This window comes from Lepidochelys kempii, chromosome 4 (assembly GCF_965140285.1).
Source record: "Lepidochelys kempii isolate rLepKem1 chromosome 4, rLepKem1.hap1, whole genome shotgun sequence".
NCBI classification, from domain to species: domain Eukaryota; kingdom Metazoa; phylum Chordata; order Testudines; family Cheloniidae; genus Lepidochelys; species Lepidochelys kempii.
Window position 1 is genome coordinate 111559704 of NC_136383.1, and position 20596 is coordinate 111580299.

Consider the following 20596-nt stretch of genomic DNA (forward strand, 5'->3'; position numbering starts at 1 on the left):
TACTGCCTAGTATTGGAAAGAAACGTCTCTTTTGGGCATATTCCTGAATATTTTTCCATCATGAGGATTTATCCTCTGAAGCATTAATCAGTATTTGAGACAACAAGATGTTGGACTAGATGGACAGTTTGACTGGATCAAATGTGGCTGCCTGTGTGTGTGTTATCTTTTTGTATAGTCATACATTTTGAATTTATAATCTAAAAAATTTAGAAAAGTACCTAGATGTTGCAATTTAACACAATACAAGGTAAATATAACGTGATATTAGAATTAGAGAGAGAAGATGGATAATTTTTGTGCTTCTGTTCTTTTTGTTTTGCAATCAGTTGCCACTTCTGCTGTGTAAGAGCAGCTAGGCCAAGGATATTTTATCCAGATGGCCCTTTACTTACAAACAAACCGTACATAAGAAATTTGCTGTCTCTTGTGAGCTGATGCTTAAACCACAACAATAAAAACCCCTCATGTTTGTTCTTAGGTGTCTTTGTTGCCTTTTTGTTTTTAGTTTGGCTTTTGTTTTTTGTGGTGGGCCCATAGAAGAAATGCTATCACTGCTTCTCCTTGGGATAAATTTGGTAAAAATCAGTAGCCTGGCTTCTCTTCAAAAAATTGGCAGCACTGAGTAAAATTGTGAATAAGTTTATTATATCATTATATTATGGAATCCTTTATATGTGGGATAAAGATAGCTAAAAATGCACTAGCCAGATTACAGGTTTTGGATGCCAAACTCTCATCAGCTTTATACATTTAATTGACTTAGTTATTCTGGATACCAGTAAACCAGGGTTTTATTGTGGTTCATTTTACTCATGCTCTACCAATTGTTAAATAACTTCAATGGTACAGCTGTTAGAACAAAGAAGGGTTTGGCAAGGACAGATGGCAATGCAGTATGAGCCTGAAACTATTTTTCTTCTCCTAGAATAATGTACAATACAAATACTGTAAAAACAAATATTCTCTGCAGTTGAAATACTCCTGAAATGTGAGCATTTGTAATTTTTTTCTTCATAATGATATTTGTGTGTTTCTGATCTTTTGCACAAGTTTAGACACTTGGGCTTTGTTTCTCCCAAACAATAGATGGAGACAGAACTCCTTCCTACTGTTTGAGATGCACGTAAGACATTTGTTTAGAATAGCATGGGTATAAAACTTGCACATGGTTAAGTCATTGATTTATGATTGTTTCAAAAATGGAATTTAAAAAAAAGTCTTCTGAAGCAAAGAAATTTCCCCCTATTTGTTCCTTTTCATTGGTCAAACATTGTTCTTTTTCTATAGTTTTGCATTATATTGCAATAGTCAGGGATGTTTAAGGGGCTGGCAGCAGCTACTCATGTAGGTCTTAAACTGGCTTTTCTTATGTCAGAAATATAATAATTTTTAAAAGTAGATAATTTTTCCCCATTAGTTCATATTTAAAGCAAAATAAATTTGAGGTTAAAATAACCTTTTTTACATTCTTGACAACTGGAAAGATCTATTTAATTGATGTGACATTAACATCACAATAACCCTTCCTAGCCTTTGATATATTGCCTCTGTACATCTCCACTATATTCTTTTAAGTACCATAACACAGTGATGAACAATATAGCTTGGTAGGACAAAAAACCCAATTGAAGGTTGGCCTCTTGTGTGTCGTAAGAGGGTAGCCTCACTTACAGCTTCACTGCCTGGCTAGAGCCCTGAGAGAGATTGAGTTCTTTGGTCTGTACCAACATCTATGGATGTTCTATGGAGAGTGAGCTAGTGAATGCCCCAAGATTATCCTCATAAACAATAGTAAAGTAAATTGAAACTTCTGTGCAGTGGATTATGGAGAAAACAAATTGTTCTTTTCTTCACTGAAAGGAATCATGGGGTTTTTTTAGATTGTCTATAATTCAAGATTCTAAATAAATATGTAAATAATCAGTTGGAATCAATAAACAATTGTGTGGAGTGTGTGTAAAACACTGCAGAGAGTAGGTGGGCTTCTGATTTTGTCAGTCCAAGGAGAATGTAGAATTTGCCTACTTCTGTTAAGTAAAGTAATCAGAGACAAGATAGGTGAGGGGTATTATCTTTCACTGGACCAACTGTGAAAGATGCTACCTCACCTACTTTGTGTTTCACATGTCCTGGGACCAATGTGGTTTACAATAGTACTGCAAATAAGTAAAGTAATCTGCTGCAATGGAACTGTATACCTTATGTAATTTATGTACACCTAGCCCGACATGTTCGTTGTATTTTTATACCACAATTCTTGCTTTGGAATTGTACTAAAATGTAGAGGGGTTTGTCAACATTTTATATTCTGATAAGGTACCAGTTAAATCTGATTATGGCTCTTCCTTTAATGTATCACTCATAGCATCTCTGCCATATTTTATAATTTCTGCATAGAGTGATTTCATTATGTATGTGTATCTGTCCAGGCATTTTCTCTCTTGCCCATAATTTTTTAATTTCCTTAGGCTGGTAGAAAATAAGGGCTTGTTTACTCTTGCAAATGTACTGAAATAGCTATTCCAGAGTAATTATTCCAGAGTAGTTATTTTGGTATAAGCCCCCATTTACACACTAATTCTTGTATATGAGTGCCTTTTTAATTCACTTTTTCCAGAATGAGTATTCACACAGGGGCTTAGACTAAAATAACTATTCCTAAAACGTAGACAATCCTGAAGATAAAGAAACATTCTCTGTACCCAGCTTCCAGACAGTTGCACGTCTACTACAGCTGGAGCAAAGTTGCCTTATCGTTCTGGGCTCAGCTACTCCTGAATTAATGATCATGTTTTAACACTTGTGAATGCATCAGAAAGTTCTAGTGTAGACAAGAACACAATCATAATAATAATCATTTTAACTGGTCCAAGTTAACTGTAGTGTCCTTGTTTCTACTAGAGCTTTCATTTGTTAGTAAACGTGTTAAAACAATTTTAAATTCAGATGTAGACATACTTATGTACAGTACCTCACAAGATTATGAGGCTTACTTCACTAATGTTTGCCATGTGCTTTTGATATTTGGACTATGGTGCTTTAACCCTTTGACCCAATCTGTAAGAATTTTAAGCGTCCGGCATCCAATTAGTGCTCAGTAGTTGATTATAAGCATTGACAGGTGAGTATCTTCCTTGGAATTTCATTGTGCTAAATATGAAGTGGGCAAGTTGGGATACTTTGTATGGTTTTTGTTAAAGTACATTGAATGGTTGGTAGCCCATACTACTAAGGCAGAAGAATATGCCTGGAAAGTGTTATGCTGTGTACTCTTACATGGGCTATGTGTTTGGGAGCTAACTTGGGCATTTCAGGTTGTGTGCTTTTGAGAAAGTTGCAGAATCTTAGTACTAAAAAGAGATATTGAATAGTATATTAGGGGTTTGTACTCCAACCCGCAGCATCTCATTCAATCCTTGAGGGAGCCATTTAGGGATCTGGGGCAAAAATTGGGGATTGGTCCTGCTTTGAGCAGGGGGTTGGACTAGATGACCTCCTGAGGTCCCTTCCAACCCTGATATTCTATGATTCTATGATCTCATTCTTTGTACTGCAATCTCAGAAGGAGGCTTCATTTCCTTCTCAAAGAGCGAAGCAAGCATGGCTACTTCTGTAAGGGAGAAGATTGAATTGATATGTAAAATGGCCCAGAATGAAAGGTTCATTAAACGCAAATATACCTATGTGCACAAGGCTCTTGTCAAGGTTGGGGGCAAATGAGATTTTATTTGAATTTCTGGGGCCTTGACAGCTAGTAGAGAAGCAATCCTATTCAGGACTGATCTGTAATTTTGTATAATTGTTCCTAGTGCACTGCTTCTTGGTTTTTTAGCTCAGCAGTAAACTCTGTTTCAAATACTATGTATTCTCAGCCAACAGCCTCTCTCAGTGCATATCAGCTAGTGGCATTTGTATTTTGTGGCTGTATAACATATAAAGAATTATTTTGTGCTTTATATTTCAGTGATAGACGTTTACTACAACCTGCTCAGGTATGTGACATTTTCAAGGGAGTTATATTGGTCATCTGCTACTTCATGATGCACTATGTTGACTACTCTATGATGTACCATCTGATAAGAGGACAGTCTGTCATAAAACTCTACATCATCTACAACATGCTGGAGGTAAGGGCATTGACATCAAAAGGAAATGTCAAAGTATGCTTTCTTTCAGGATATCTAATATAATACTGTTATGACTTTTGTACTTTATGACTTTGGTACATCTCTCTAATATAGTAGGTAGAAAGATGTTACACCCCAAGGTGGACTTGAACATATAGCAAAATAGACCTGGACATGAAAATATCTAAAAGAGATGCTTCCATAAAAAAGGGTGCAACAACTTTGTTATACATCTTCTTTCATAAATCTGTTTCTTGTAATGCATCAGAGTTAATTAAGTTAAATAAAAAAAGAGGGAGAGAAAGTGAAAAATAGGAAACTGAGAAGAGAGTTTTGGACTGAAATTTGAAATGCAAGAGTCAGAGACTGATAGTTTGAAAAAAATTATTTGAAATAGGAAGAGCTACTGAGAAGGTTTTGCCCAGTAGTGGCAAAATCCTATGGAAGAACAAAGAAAAGGCAAAAGGTAGATGAAATTTATCTGTTAAATTTTTCTTTTTAGAAATGTGCCTTTTAGTATGCTTAGGCTTCCAACCTCTCTCAGTCCATACCATCAGACAAAAGTCTGAGTATATGGATAGAGTTTCTGTCATGAGTTTAGAGGAGTGTTAGAGAAACAGGGAAGGGAAGGAAGAAAGCAGAGAGAGAGCCTGTGAGGTAGGATAAAGGGAAGTCCTGTAAAAACTAAAAGTATATGTGTAATGGGATTCAAGCACCATGGTGGTGCCTCCTGCTGGCTGTCTTGGGAATTAGCTCTGTGCCCGCTTCAGGTGATGTCTTGCCACTGTCACTCCTGCTCTAGGACCCATGTCTCTCCAAGGACCATGGCATCCTCTTCAGCAACACAGCCCACTGGCTGTGCAACACACCTTGCTCCCCACTTCCAGGGGACCTGCAGTCCGCTGTTCAGCCACTTCCCATAGTGGCTACTGCAGCGTATTGTCTGGCCACTTCCTCGTGACCCCAGCATCCTCTTTGCCCTTGCCTCAGGGCTTCTGCCTGCAAACCCCAGCAGTCAGCCGGGGGCGCTCCCCTGGTCCCTGCTTGCAGAACTGCTCTTCCTGGATGCTGGCAGTTCTATCAGCCTTCCAGAGGCACAGTCCTTCTTCCCTGGGCTCCCAGCAGAGAACTGCTCTCCTCTGCCCTGCAGCTCCCTTTTTGTATGGGCTTGTTTGGCCCTGATTGGTTGCGCCTTTCAGCCCTTCTCTGATTGGCTGCCTCCTGCACAACTTCCCTAGGGCTCTATTAACCACTTAGAGCCCAGTGTGGGGCAGGCGCCTCATCACAATCTGTTTTTGTATTATTCATTATAAATATAAAGCTTTTGGACAACTGTGCTTTTACAACTGTGCTTTTCTTATCACTAAAATGTAACAGTAAATAACATTTAAGAAAATGTAATTGGATAAGGCTTGAGTCTGACCTAAGATCTGCGTATCTGTAGCATGTAAATGGCATAATGTGTTTAAGAAGCTACTATAGCCCCTGTTGTTCTGCCAGGATACTATAGTGTTCCTAATAGTCCTTGAATAATTAGTATGATACAGATGTCTAACAAAACTCTGAGGATTGAGATTGGGCCATGGTTTGTCCAAATCTGGAGATTTTGGTTCTAGACATGAATTATTCGCTGCTGCTGTTTGAAAATAATGAATAAGAGGAACATTTCATAACCACACTATTAATACACTTCCTGAAATAAGCGATGTGTGTGAACCACCTTGGATGTGTAGTTATTAAAGCTTTCTTGTCTTGTATGTGATTATTTACTTTTAAATAATCTCGAAATCAAAATGCAAAATTCAGCACTCTGAGATCATGTGTACTGTGATATTCTAGGGGACATTCATCCATATATCGTTTCTTAATCTCTGACAGTATGAGTGATCATGACTTAGTAAGTAAATCTAAGTATGGTACAATTTATTAATGCTCAAAATCATTTCAGTTTAACTGTTTCAAAACACTGAACAAATACAGTGATGGCTACTTATTACAAATTGTAAAAGGAGACTTCAGTATTTTGCTCAGCAAAGCAGAAGGCGTGTCATCCCCCTCACTGAGTTAACAGGGAGAGAGTTTGAGAGTGGCATTACCTGAATCCAAGCAGAACCAGTAGTGCACTTCCCTGCTCGAGAGTAAGGAAATAGTTTCTGCTGCTCTGAATTCTGTGTTCTGATACTGCTTATAGCTACTGTAGTTAAACAAAGAAAACTCTACTGTAGTTAACAAAGAAAACTCCCTTTAATTTCAGTGGAGAAGGATCCAACTAGAAAGTGTATTGGATTTCCTTGATCTGCCATGAATAACTTCATGCCTAGCAGAGCAGGAAAAGTGATTTCTGCAGGCTTTTTACAAGCCTGAATCACAGCAGAAAACAGAGGGTCCTAGGTCCCACTCAACATGCTTGCTGGGAACATGTTTCTATTTTACCCAAACACAGATCTGCCACTAGCAGTACACCTTTCAGGTTGCCCGTATAGGAATAGAGACTTTTTCATTTTTTTTAAAAAGGCAATAACCAGATTTACATTTGTATCAAAATATACTTACCTCAGATTTCTGATTTTGAAATTTTAATTTGGGGAAATGATTAGGCTGACAAAGATGTTTACAATGATGTTTTCGGCTATCTCTGGGTCAGAGAAAATTGTCCTGCAAATGGATTTGATAGAAATAAAAACTTCCAAATAATGTGCTGAATGCTGCCCCAATAACCAGGCTTAAGGGATGCATTCAGCCCAGTTGGCTTAAAATGACGCTTTTCTTTTTTTAGATTCAGACCCACCGGCTCCTGCTCCTTATGAAGCCCCAGCGTGTGTTATGCTGGTGACACAACATTCACCATGGAACTCTACTGGAGCCTGGAGCCGGCATATAGGGTTTAGGTAAGTCCACTTTAAAAAAATCCCAACAATATTGCGTGGTGGTTCCTTGTTTTATACCCTATGGGATATAAAATATTAAAATGTTAAAAGAAAAAAAAGCCTTTTAAACCCCCCGCAATATTGTGGGTAAAACCAAACTTACCTGACTCCTTAAATATTCTATAGTGGGTGCCACTTCACCAAAGTGCATGATGGGGCATCACACGGAGCTGGAGCTAGGGGTTGTTGACCATCTTCACTGAGAAAAGTAAAAAGCCGAAAACAATGCCATTGTAAATATCCTTTTGAATTAACCTAATTCTTTTCCTAATTTAAAATTTCAAGCTGCTAAATTTGAAATAACTCAGAGCAGGAGATTCTATTGCCATAATGCTGAGAGGGTAGCCAGTTAATACTAAATGCTACTCTTAAGTGTCTTATTTGGGACATTCAGCATTTACTGTACCATTTGCTGTTTTGGTCAAATCTTCACCTTTAAGTTTTTTAGTGGTACTAAATAATGAATGTTGGCTTGAGTTTGTTGAACTTTTCTAATTTCTGTCGAAGTTGCTCTTCAATAACCTCTTAAAATTTGAGTAACAGCTTTGTATAAAAAAAAAAGAAAAAGAAAAAAGCACTGAGCCCTAGCTGACTTTACTTTTGTTCTATGAAAAACCTTTTAGTTAATGTGGAACAGTATAGTACTAGCTTGTATATCTTCTTTTCTACTCTGATAGCTTTTACTTGTCTCAAGTTGTCATTTTTAGTTTACAAAAGAACAGCTGAATGAAGCATTAATCTATCTTATGACAGTGTTTGTTTTTATATCACGATCTTATTACTACAGTTTAATAAGGAATGGTAATATATTAGTGTTGTCATATTTATCTGTTTACTTGGTCAGACTCGTAAGAGATGGAAAATACTTATTAATTCAGCCAGACATGCTGTCTGAATATAGAATTGTTCTCTAAAGTACATCTTCTAGTACTTTGTTCATTTTAATTTTAAATATCCCAGACTTGTATGTACGTACTGGAGGAAGAGGTTCCATCACTTCTTCTCTGAACTGCCTTCAGTTTGGCAGTATCTCCAGTTGCTGAGAACTAAATTTAATCACCTTGACCTTTCTTGCTGCTGTATTGAATAGCAAACTCTTGTAATTTGCTATTCACGATTATTCCTACATTCCTTTCAGAAATATTGCTTTCTGGGTTCTTCCTCCCCTGTTGCGTATATATTTTGGATTGCGTTTCCTCAGATGTTTGCAGTTTTCCAAATCAGTTCCCATGTTACGTTCAGCCCATTTTTCTAATCCCTCTAGATCCCTTTGTATCATTTTTCTGTTCTCTTGGGTATTTGTAATTCCTTTAAATATTATCTGAATTTGTGCCATGTATTCTATGCTCCTGGGCATTAGTAAAGATGTTATACGAACAAACAAATGCCAATCTTTGCAGTACCCCACTAGACATCTCCTCCTCCCTCTTTCCCGAACTTGATACTTCTCTGTTTATCATTACCTTTTCCTTCATTCTTTTTAAATATTTGGAAAAAATGAGAGACAGGCTGGCTTTGAGGCATGATAGTGAACATGTTGCTTTGTGAAAGAAGTTTGAATTGCAACCTGTCACTAACCACCATAGCTGAAGTTGTTGCCAAGGCCTAGGATTTCATGTCATAAGTACATAAGAATGGCCATACTGGGTCAGGTCCATCTAGCCCAGTATCTTATCTTCTAACAGTGGCTAGAGTGAGATGCTTCAGAGGGGATGAACAGAACAGGGCAATGTCCCTGGTCATCCAGTCTCAGCTTCTGGCAGTTGGAGGTTTAGGGACACTCAGAGCATGGGGTTGCATCTCTGACCACCTTGGCTACTAGCCATTGATGGACCTATCCTCCATTAACTATCTAATTATTTTTGCTCCAGTTATATGTTTGGTCTTCACAACATCCATTGCAACGTGTTTCACAAGTGGACTGTGCAGTCTGTGCAGAAGTACTTCCTTTTGTTTTAAACCTGCTGTGTATTAATTTCATTGGGTAACCACTGATTCTTTTGTTTATGTGAAAGGGTAAATAACACTTCCTTATTCTCTGTCTCCACACCATTTATGATTTTACAGACCCCTATCATATCCCCCCTTACTCAGGCCTTTTCTAAGCTGAATGTTCCCAATCTTTTTAATTTCTCCTTGTATGGCAGTTGTTCCATACCACCTAATTATTTTTGTTGCCCTTCTCTGTAACTTTTCCAATTCTGATCTATCTTTTTAGAGATGGGGCAATCGGAACTGCATGCAGTATTCAAGGCATGGGTGTACCATGGATTTATATAGTGGCATTATGATATTTTCTGTTTTATGTTTCCCAATGTTCTGTTAGCTTTTTTGACTGCCGTGATGTCTCCAAGATCTTCCTTGAGTAGTAACAGCTATTTAGACCCCATCATTTTGTATGTATAGTTGGGATTATTTTTTCCATTGTGCATTACTTTGCACTTATCAAGTAGGTGTCCAATGCCTGAGTAAGTCCTGCTGAAAGAGAGGTATGGTGGGGGTTAAGGAAGAGTAGACCATTTAGGAATATGAACAAGGCAACTATAACATAGCATTGGGAAAGCTTTGCAGAGGAATGATGTGTCCAAAAAAGGAAAAGAGAAATCATATGAAAAAAATTGAGCCTCTAAGGCCTTTTTTGTGGGTTGAGCTTTAACTATTGCAATGTATTTAAATGAGTTATTTTAATAGGAGAAGCACTGTTTTAAAATATTAAAAGGTCTCTCTCTCTAGGTGGCTGATCGCCTGTTTTCCTCTTTTGGGCAAGATATTTTGGATGCCCTTTATTGGACAGCTACTGAACCTAAGGAGAGAAAAAGAGCTCATATTGGTGTGATTCCTCATTTCTTCATGGCAGTGCTGTATGTGTGTATCCTTCCTTGCTTTTTGTCAATTAATTGCAACAATTTTCTTTAGCTTGTTATACATTAGGTTAAAAAAGTTTCTCAATAAATTAAAATAAGAACGATTTTAAAACAGAATTGTGTAAAATTATTTGAATATGTTTCTGGGCTTGCCTGAAATTACATATTCATGTTCATTTTCAGAATAAGATTTACAGTACTTCATTTTTTTTTAAAAGTAAAGTGAAACGCTTTTAACCTGCCAAGATGTGAGTTAAGGGTTGTATTTCTCATGCAGCAATTGATGATCTTGCTGACACCAAAGTGGAGCAAATGGAAACAAATCCCTGAATTTTTATGTGGGGACTCTGAATGAATATTGGTTGTGCTTAGACTTAAGTATTTTCTCACAAGAGGTTTTTAAAACAGCAATTTTACTATCTTCGGTACAGCATAATTGCCCTCCTAATTTGAAAAAAATATGATAACTCTTTAACAATTATTTTTGCTTCCTTCCTACAGCTGTAGGTTTTATTTTCTAGTTTGTCACTAGATTAAATACACTCACATACTGTATTTCTCCTGATACTGCTCTGTGCAGCCTTGCAACACAGTGTTGTTCTTTAACTGGGGAGGTTGGCTTGAGGTGCCCTTGAGAGAAGCTTGTCTGTCAATCTTCTTGACTTCCAAATTGGGTTATAGAAGCAAGAAACTTCATATGGCTGAAATTCATATCTTCTTTATGGTATTATTAGATTTAAATTTCTTACTGCTTCGGCTATTTCACCAGCCTGCTTTTGTGACAGCTCTTCTGGTGACCTTGTTTTCTCTGTGGCTGACAAGATGTGGTGTCCCTAACCTAGATCAACAAGAGGTACAGAAACCAGCAGCAGTAGTGATAGGTCCAGAATTAATACATGCCAGTTACAGTGTGCAATGCAGTCGTTACACACTCAGTCTCCATCTTCTCAAGTACTTTCAGGCTATATTGACATTTCTCTTACGTGATGACATTGGGCTCTTTCAAAACAGGAAACCTTGATGCAGCCTGGAACATGATCTGCAAAAGAATGCTGTTTCTATCAGAGTAGAATGAGCTGCCTAGTAGAGGACTTCAGTGCCTTAACTTAATACTATGTGGTTAATGTTGTAAAACAGTGTGGTACATTACAAGCATGCTGTGGAAATATAAGCAGTTCTGAAACTCACAGGTTTGAGTGTAAGAAATTGCAGTAATTTAAAGGAGTACTAGTGGCACCTTAGAGACTAACCAATTTATTTGAGCATAAGCTTTCGTGAGCTACAGCTCACTTGATGATGAAGTGAGCTGTAGCTTACGAAAGCTTATGCTCAAATAAATTGGTTAGTCTCTAAGGTGCCACTAGTACTCCTTTTCTTTTTGCGAATACAGACTAACACGGCTGCTACTCTGAAACCTGCAGTAATTTAGAATCTTGTTACACTGCTCATGTAAAAAAGCATATCAACACAATGATGAAATCCTGGCCCCATTGAAGTCAATGAGAATTTTACCTCCACAAGTACACTATACCTACTAATCTACTCCACTAATTAATTTTTCAGTGATGCATGAGATATTTTTGTATTCTCTATTAATTTTGAGGACAAAATAAGATTTGTGTGAATTTTTTTCAAAGTTTTGGATGATGCTAATATAATACAGTACAAAAATGTGCTTTTCAAATGTCATTTTCTTTAACACTGCTATTTTCAGTCTTGCATGCCATTCTTATAATGGTCCAAGCAACAACACTTAATGTAGCCTTCAACTCCCACAACAAGTCACTGCTTACCATCATGATGTCTAATAATGTAAGTATGAAGTAAATTTGATTTTTACCTCTGAGTAATAAGCAAATGCTCATAAATGAAAGAGATGAACAAGTGACACAGTGCATTTTAGCATCATTGTTCCACAGGACAAATTTTTAATGTTTAGAGAGTAGTATAACTTCATAATTTATTCAGATTCTATGTTTAGGATAGCTGAGGGTATATATAAAATTAAGTGTTTGATCATCTTTGGCTTTCAATTAAAAAAAAAATTAACATTCCATAGTACATGGATAATCTGTAATGAAGCTAACTGTGTTTAAAATTACAGTTCGTTGAAATAAAAGGAAGTGTTTTCAAGAAGTTTGAGAAGAACAATCTTTTTCAAATGTCAAACAGTGGTATGTATATTTGCATGGGTCAGAAAAATATTACTAATTCAAAATGTGTTTTTATTTCAAGTACAGTCTTCCATTATGTTTATGGTATTGACATAACAGGTATTATCTTGAAGTAGACGTTGAGCACTCTGTATTTCTGTTAACGTAGAACTGAGTTCTAGATCTCCTCATTACTGCTTTGTTTAATAAGACTAAACCAAGAATTCAGTTTTAGGAACATTGTATTTGCACAAATAACTGTTTGCATTTTAGTACCTAAATACAGTAACTCCTCACTTAACATTGTAGTTCTGTTCCTGAAAAATGCGACTTCAAGCGAATCCAATTTCCCCATAAGAATTAATTTAAATAGGTGGGGGATTACGTTCCAGGGAAACTTTTTTGGCCAGACAAAAGGCATTATATACATTTTAAACAAGCAATTTAATACAGGTATAAGTTTTAAAGAAACAATTTAATACTACAATCTTCATTGCTTACTATGAAGCTTGGTTGAGGTGGTGGAGTCAGAGAGTGGAAGAGGGTGGATTGTCCCCCTGCACCTCTTGCTGTTCTTGCAAGTACAGGCACCGACTTTGCTGGGGGCGGGGGGGGCTCAACCCTCAGCCTGTCCACTCAATCCCTTACCGCAACCGCCTACCCTTAACCCAGCTCTTCTCCCCCCCCAACTCCTCCCCCTTTACTCCGCACGCTGCATCCTTGCTCCTCCCTCCTGCCTCCTGAACGCCGCAAACCAGTTGATTGCTGGGGGCAGGAGGCGGGGGGAGCGGGGAAGATGCTCATCTGTGGGGTCTGCCAGCGTGCGGGAGGCATTGGGGGAGGGGAGCGTAGGGGAGCTGATGGGGGTAGGGGGGCTGCCAACCATGGACAAAGCACAGCTTTAGACAAGTATGTTGTGTAATGGAGCAGGGACGTAAGATCGAAACAACGTTAAGCAAGAGGACGTTAAGTGGGGAGTTACTGTATGCCAGGAATCTGTCTATGCATTGGCTAATGTCTATTTAAATACACTCTCAAAATTCACACATTTAACCTACTCAAACACCATTTAAGATTATTGCCAAATTCAGAAACCTGTTGTACACTACAACATTATTAAATACCACTTAATATATGTCTTGTTAGCAAGTATCCTGGCATCTTTGCTATGTTAGCGATCATTGGCGCTTATGTGCATATCACTATCATGTTTTATTCTGGTAAGCAAACAATGTAGTGAAATAAATGTACTTAGAGAGTATGTTATGACAGAATCATGGTAGTTTTTAGAGTGTGTCAGTAGATCTGCACATTAGATAAAATTAAGACCACAAGAGGCTTAGGTCTTGTCTGTGGTACATAAGTCCATCCTTGAGGGATGTAAATTGTAGTGCACGCTAGTATGTTGTTCACCAATTGGCCTGTGTGAACCCTGCTAACACACACTAAAAGTTTCCTGCTGGATGTTAATGTAGTCCTGTTTCAAATGCTCACTAGAGAATTTTTAGTGTAAGCCAGTAAGGTCAACTCAGGACAGTTAGTACATGACATGCTAGTGTACACTAATTTACACCCCGCTAGTGCAAACTAACACACTGTATAGACAAGCCTTTAGAGAACACAAACTGTGCGTCTGGTGCTTATGATTACGTTGCTGAATTTATTGAAATTTGGAAACTCTCTAGATTAGAAAGATTGTCCCAGGAAGAGAAGTCTCAACTATCCTTTGACTTAAGTACTTTTGTCATAATATTTCAGGTGGCCAGTAGAAATTTTCGTATTAATTTCAGTACCTAGTTAGGAAAAATATTTTTTTGACGCTTTGAGACATAGTATGATGTTGAAGTGAAGTGGTGTTAAGGGGCTATTTATTCCTGGTATCTCCTCATACAGATGCAGTGCATTAACCTTAGAAAAAAGAATCCTTTGTTTATCAGTTCTTCATTACATGCATATGTGATAGGCAAGAGTTAAAATTAAAAATTACATATGAATGCACACAATCACGCATGAAATAAAAAGCTTTAATTTTCTTTGATACTCTCTCAACTTTTAAATGAAGAAGATACTTTCCTTTAAATCAGGCTTTAGTAAAGAAATGAAACCAATGATTAACTGTAAAACTCTACCTAAAATGGATCATTTGAAGTGTTCCGAGAGTTAGATTTTAGCAAACTGTTTCATCATTTGAATATCTGACTTGTGTATGTGAGACACTAAGATCACAGCTCTGTCACAGTCTTCACTTCTGGAGGGGAATATATCTAGTGCAGTTGATTGGGCTCTTAGGTCTGCCAATTACTTGCTTTTTGACTCTGAACAAGATGATTTGTGTCTGCTTCAGTGAGTTTATCCCTATGGAAAATCAGTGTGATACTACTTCAGTGAATGTTGAGAGAATTATTGTTTTCATGGTGCCTTTAACTTCTTGGATAAGAGGTGATGAGTAAACATAGTAGAATAATAAAACAATAAAATTAAATAATTCTCCTATTACATTAATCTTGTCTTTTTTTATTGGAAGTCTGTGAAAGCCAAAAAATTGATACTCTTCACCCATGTCAGAAAGAACTCTTATCCAGTACTAGTCATGATAATTTCTGGTGACCACGTTTAAATATCAACCTTAAAGAATGAAATGTGTAATTAAAATCTGCTTAGTGCGAGTCTTTGTGCCAGTAAAACTGGATTGCTGGGGAATGTTCGCAAAGTGAACATAAAAACGGGTCTGAGCAAGGCCAAAACAAATTGTCTCTTAAGCTTGAGTGAATACTTTAGAAAATATTTGCAATATTCACCCAGCTCAGTTTTTGTTTGGGACCCTGAAAATCATAAGACCAATCATGGTTCTTAAGTTAGTTGAGTTCTACTTAAAATAGGTAGAGGTTGTGTTTATCAACCGTTTCTCATTTATTTCTTCTATTTTATTGTTGGGCACTGTTAGCAATGATCTGTAATGGCAATGTCAAGTTTTGCTCCTAGCCATGGGACGAAGTGAGGCCATGCATTATGCCAGATGGGTATAGAAACAGATGAGTGCATGCAAGAGTGCACAAAACAAGTGAGTTTATTCTCTTCAAATGGATAGATAACTTTTCCTGAAATGATTCACAGAACACTCATGAATCACCACATATTGTATGCCTAAAAAGAGAAAATAAGTTTTCTAAGCTTTCCATGTGTGTTTAGAATTTCAGATGTAGAGTAATACTTTTCTAACAGTATAGACAGCTCTAAATTAAGCACTGCAATTTGCAATTACTGTCTGGCAAATCAATTTGTAAGATTGTTCGTATATTTGGTATTAGCCCCTTTCCACTTGTGATTTGATAGCTTCAATTGCATGCAGTGACTTTGCAAATGGGTCAAATCCATGTATTTATGGAATTCAGGGGGTAGTAAATGAGAGGAAAGTATATCTATTTAAAAAAAAAATGCTTCAATCTTGGTGAAAGCCCACCATGCTGGCTTCCTTTATACTTTTAAATCTGCCTTATCTTTATTTCAAGCTGTGCTCTATGCAGCTAAACTATTTTTTTCACCAAGAAACCAATTACATCTCTTGTGGTGAAGAGTTTGTGTGAACCATAAAATTCTTTCCTTCAATCTGTTGATTTTCCTTTTTTTTCCGTATTGTTAAATCTCTTCTCTCTGATTTGCCCATAGTTTAGCTCTGCAAACTTCCCCCTTCCCCCCCTCCACTTCCTGCACCCATCGCTCCTCAGCTGCATGGGGAGGGATCCCTGTACAGGGAGCTGCACCCCCCATTTACCCAATCCCCAGGCATCCAGACCCCCTCACACCCAGACCCTTCCGCCAAGTCTCATCCCCCCCACTATCGGAACCCCACCTTGATGAGCACTAGTCCTGCACCCAGATCCCCACCCCATCGAGCCCCAACCAGCTACACCTGGATCTCTGTCCCACTCCCACATCATCTGAGCCCCCCACACCCCAGTGCCAAGCTCTATATCCCCCCATACTCAGCCCCCCTGTTGAGCCCCAGCAACCTTCACCTGCAGAGTCCCATTACCATTACACCCAGAAGCCCCCAACAAGCTTCTGTGCATCCAGATCGCACCCGGATCCCACACTGAGCTGCCTACAGCCAGATTGCCCCACGCTTGGATCCTGCCTTGCTTGGATCCGGCCCACACAGAGGGGCAGGGCCTAGGGTGTTTCTGGGCGAGGCTCACGCCTTGTGCTGTGTCAGAGTTGGGTGCAGCCGCCCTGCTGAATTTGTCGCGTTGGAGGAGCTGCATAGTGATCTCCCACTTCTGCGCAGTCAGTGGCCTGTGCTCCCACTGCCATGCTGGATTCTCCACATTTATTTGACAAATAAAATTTGCAGAATTTTGCGATAGTGTGCGCAATATTTCTATTTTTTTCGTGCAGAATGCCCTCAGGAATATATCTTGGACTTTTGAATTTCCATTTCCAAAAGCTAATTCTCCCCTTTGGGTTTTTATTTTTAAAATACCTTTCTTCTGACCCTATCGTCTGTTCCAGTTAGCACCCCATTTCTTTCATTCTTTTAAAATACCTTGGAATAGCTGCTAATTGTCACATGCTTCCTTACCTCACTCTACATTCTGTTCTTGATCTCCTCTCAGCTGAGTTTTTGTTCTCATTCTAATGAGACAGCCTTCACTAGTTTTTAATCACTTGCCTAGCGCAAACTCCAAAGGTCTTGCATCTATTCTTATCCCTGTTGACTTAGCTGCTTTTGATGCTGTGAATACCACTTTCTGTGCCTTCACTTCAACATGCATGTTTTGTTTTGTTTTTCTGATGTAGGATTCCAATGATTTGCCTCCTGCTTGCTTGATACATCTTCAGAGAGTATTCTCTAAAGATACTTATCTGACTAGAATGCCACTCGTGGATCTGTGCTCAAGCCTGATGGGAACTCCCATAGTTCAAACTACCCCTCAAAATATACTCTAGTTTTCCAAAGTTCAGTTAATTTCTAACCACACTGAGCAAATTAATTGCCATGAAACCTCAACCAATTGATCATCAGCATTAGTCCCAGCTTGATGCAAGGCCATCTCACCATCATCCTCTTATCCCCCACCATATCCTTTTTTATAGTATCTGTGTTTTCTTTAAAATATAACTTAAAAAAAAAAGTTGTAAGGTGACTTCCTCCGAGGCACTGACTGCCAGTGGATTTTGGAGCCTTCGGCATTGTCCACGCCATCTGGGCTTCATGTCCCTTTCTTTCCTTAGAACAGTTTCAGCTGGGCCAGAGTGCATTGTTGTGGCTGAAGATTTCAGTCCCATTTTCGTACTGATGTCTGGTTCAAAGATTCTCTTTTCTTTCTTCTGTGGGTGCTTTCACATGTCCATTCGGCTGTGAGTGTGTGCTCGTCTTGGGCACAGTTATTGGAGAACTTTTTCACTCAGCAGTACCAATCAGGGTGGCTTGAGCTCTCTCTGTTGCCATACGCTGTTGTGTGCTGGTATAAGAGGGTGGAGTTGCCCCTCACCTTCCTCAGTTCCTTCTTCCCCCAGTGACAGTTGTCAGAAGGATGTGAGACTAGTTATTGTAAATGCTTCCCTCCTTTGTATATATAGCTTCTTATTGTTAGGAATTAGCTGTTAGCTTGTTTTTACTGATAGTTTTAGTCATAGGTCTTCTGGACTGTGTTTCATTTTTCCATACCAGAGCGATGCTATGCTCACCAGGGTTTAAGTCTTGCTGAAGTTGCACTAACACATGCTGGTCTGTGACCTACACCCAGCCTGTTTAAAGTGTTAGGGAGAGTCCCATATCAGTGATATGTCAAATCTGCAAGGGTTTTGAGCTCTGAAATTAGGCTTGAAGAACAGAGCAGAAGGCTCAAGTGTCTACTCCTGGAGGCAGCATTTTGGCCCCTATCGGACTCAGTGCACACACAGAGCACCTTGAGTACATCGTTCTCGATGCAGAGAGCATCAGAGATGCCTCTGGTCCCACTCACTGGTACTGAAGAAAAGGCTTAGACCTTCCTCAGGCTTGGTACTGGGCTTGGTCATGTCTGTGCCTAAGCCTAGTAAAGGCAGAGGCTAGGAAACATGCTGGGGAGAGTCTCTCTTGCTGGAGCAATTTTCACCTAAAAAGAAGGGATTGCTACCTCCCACGCCTGTGCCACGTCCGTCGAGGGTGTTCCCTAAAAGGTCTGAGTCAGTGCCACTGCCACTCCTATCTACCCTGGAGGCGTATGCAGCCACAAGCGACTTAGCTTCTCGGTGCCGGTATACCTGGTGGTGCAAGAAGGTTCAGAGTTGGTACCAATGCCTGTGGCTCCTAATTCACGGTGCCATTAACTACCAAGCCTCTGTAAAGGCTGGTGCAGTCTAAGGGCAAGCCTCTGCTGGTTACCCCAATACCTCCTTCCCCAGGGCTTAGGGTACCTGTCCCTGATACTGACTGGTTCCGCCCCCCAACCCCAATGTCCGACAGTTCAGATGCTTCATCTTCAGATTCAGAGGTACATTTGTCTGTCTCTCATCCAAGACAGAGGACATACCCTCCATTAGAGACTTGGGAACCATGGGCAGTGCAGCAGTCTCAACACTGGCTTGCCCCTCCTCCTCCTAAGGGGCAATGGCCCAACCAAGGTTGGGTCGCAGCCCAGTATCAGTGGCCATTCTGGACACTGTGGGTCATTCCCCGACTCAATAGGTCTTCCTCTGCATCCTGAGTGACATGACAACATTTATTATGTGGTTCAACACACCAGGCTGCACCTCAGAAGGCTTCTTGCATGGCTAGCATCTGTATACACCTCAAGTTGAAATCATCTGGACAAGGTGATTTGCGTGCCAACGTCCGTTTTATCATTCCTGGATTGGTGGACTCTGTGTGTGTGTGTGTGGGGGCGGGGGGTTCCCCTTGTCATGGGGATCCGCTCATCTTTAGGGCGCCGCCTTCTGGCCGCTCTTGTGATCAGCTCCTTCCAGGTTCTGTGTCCCCTGTGGGGGTCTTTCCACCCATCTCTGCAACTCCAGGTGCTCCTTCTTCACGACTTGGCCCTCAGGCTGGGTCACTGCATGTTTCCCCCTTCTGGGGTATCAAAGTATTTCGGGGCAAACTGTCCCAAGCAGTCCACTCTCAACTACCTGGTCTGTGCCACTTCCCCAGTGGCTGGTAGGTGAACCAGGACACACCCTCTACTCTGGGTTCCAACTCGGGCCTTCTCATTAGCAGCCAAGGTCTGCCCTATCCTGTCCCTTGCTGCTTTTCCCAGAGCCATTCCTACCTTTCTGCATTTGCCAGCCCAAACTCCCTCTTATCAGGGAGTAACTGTAGGGTAATTGCTTCTATAGACCTAAACACACCTCCCTTTTCCCAGGGAGTGACTGCAGACTCCTTCCCTGCAGCCCCCCAGCTGCTCTCAGTTCCTGGGCTTTCTACAGGCCTCTCCTGTTCCCATCTAGCTGAGCCTCATCTGATTAATTGCTGCCCCCAGCTTCTCCTCCAGGTGAAGCCTGGGCATTTAATTGGCCTACCTAGCCACCTTAACCCCTTCAAGTCTTGTGTCAGGTAACTTTACCCCTCCCCTCCCTGCCAGCCCTCATTTTAGTTACAGATGCATCAGACATGGGTTGGGAGGGTCCATGCAGACTCAAGGTCTCTGGGCACCTCAGGATCTAATGACTCTCAGAAATATCTGTGTGTGAAGATCTATTCAGCCTTCCTCCAACATAAAGCAAGAAAGAGCTTGCTGATTCTAACAGACAACTTTGCAGCCATGTTTTACGTAAACACACAGGGAGGGGCACACTCAAGATAGCTCTGACAGGAGGATCTTTTGCATAACCAATTCAGTTCATCATCTCAGAGTTGCTTACCTTCCAGGGAAGCAGAACACATTGGTGGGTTGACAGAGCAGGACCTTCTCCAATCACCATGGGTGGTCTCCATTTCTAGATATTGCCAAGTCCATCTTCCTGCTCTGGGGAACTCCCAAAGTAGACCTATTTGATTGAGGTCTGGTCTGCACTCCAGAGTTAGCTTGATGCAAGGCAGCTTACGTTGACCCAACTAAGGAAGCATCTACAGTTAAAATTTCACTTGACTAACATAACTGCCCCACTATCCCAATTTAATAACTCTGCTTCCATGAGCAGCATAGTGTCAAGGTCAATGCAGTGTCAGTGTAGATACCTCATTGCTCATGTTTGTTTCTGGCCTTCAGGAGCCATCCCACAATGTCCCACACCAACAGTACAATCAATAAAAGCACTCCTGGTGAGGATGCACACTGAAGACACAAGGAGTCCAGTGTAGACACACGCAAGCGATGTGATTACTGTGGCGGCTGTATGCCGACATAAGTCAGCTTAATTTTATACTGTAGACATGGCCTTCGTTTCCCAGATCTGAAGAAGAGCTCTGTGTAAGCTCGAATGCTTGTTTCTCTCTCACCAGCAGAAGCTGGTCCAATAAAAGATATTACCTTACCCATCTTGTCCTTTCAACAGTTGTGGCAGTTAAGAGGGAAAGATAATAAGAGAAGGCACCTTGAACAGAG

General features: G+C 40.0%; 1 protein-coding gene across 8 annotated transcripts in view; it reads left to right on the forward strand.

Moving 5' to 3' along the window:
• The window catches only part of TAPT1 (transmembrane anterior posterior transformation 1), a 97345-nt gene that overhangs the window by 42609 nt on the left and 34140 nt on the right, over positions 1-20596 (forward strand). For all 8 annotated transcript variants that reach the window (XM_073342448.2, XM_073342449.2, XM_073342450.2 and 5 more), the window contains 4 exons: positions 3968-4130; positions 9791-9926; positions 11636-11733; positions 12026-12095. In XM_073342448.2, coding sequence (XP_073198549.1) covers positions 3968-4130; positions 9791-9926; positions 11636-11733; positions 12026-12095 — 467 coding nt within the window. The remainder of the gene's footprint in view (positions 1-3967; positions 4131-9790; positions 9927-11635; positions 11734-12025; positions 12096-20596) is intronic.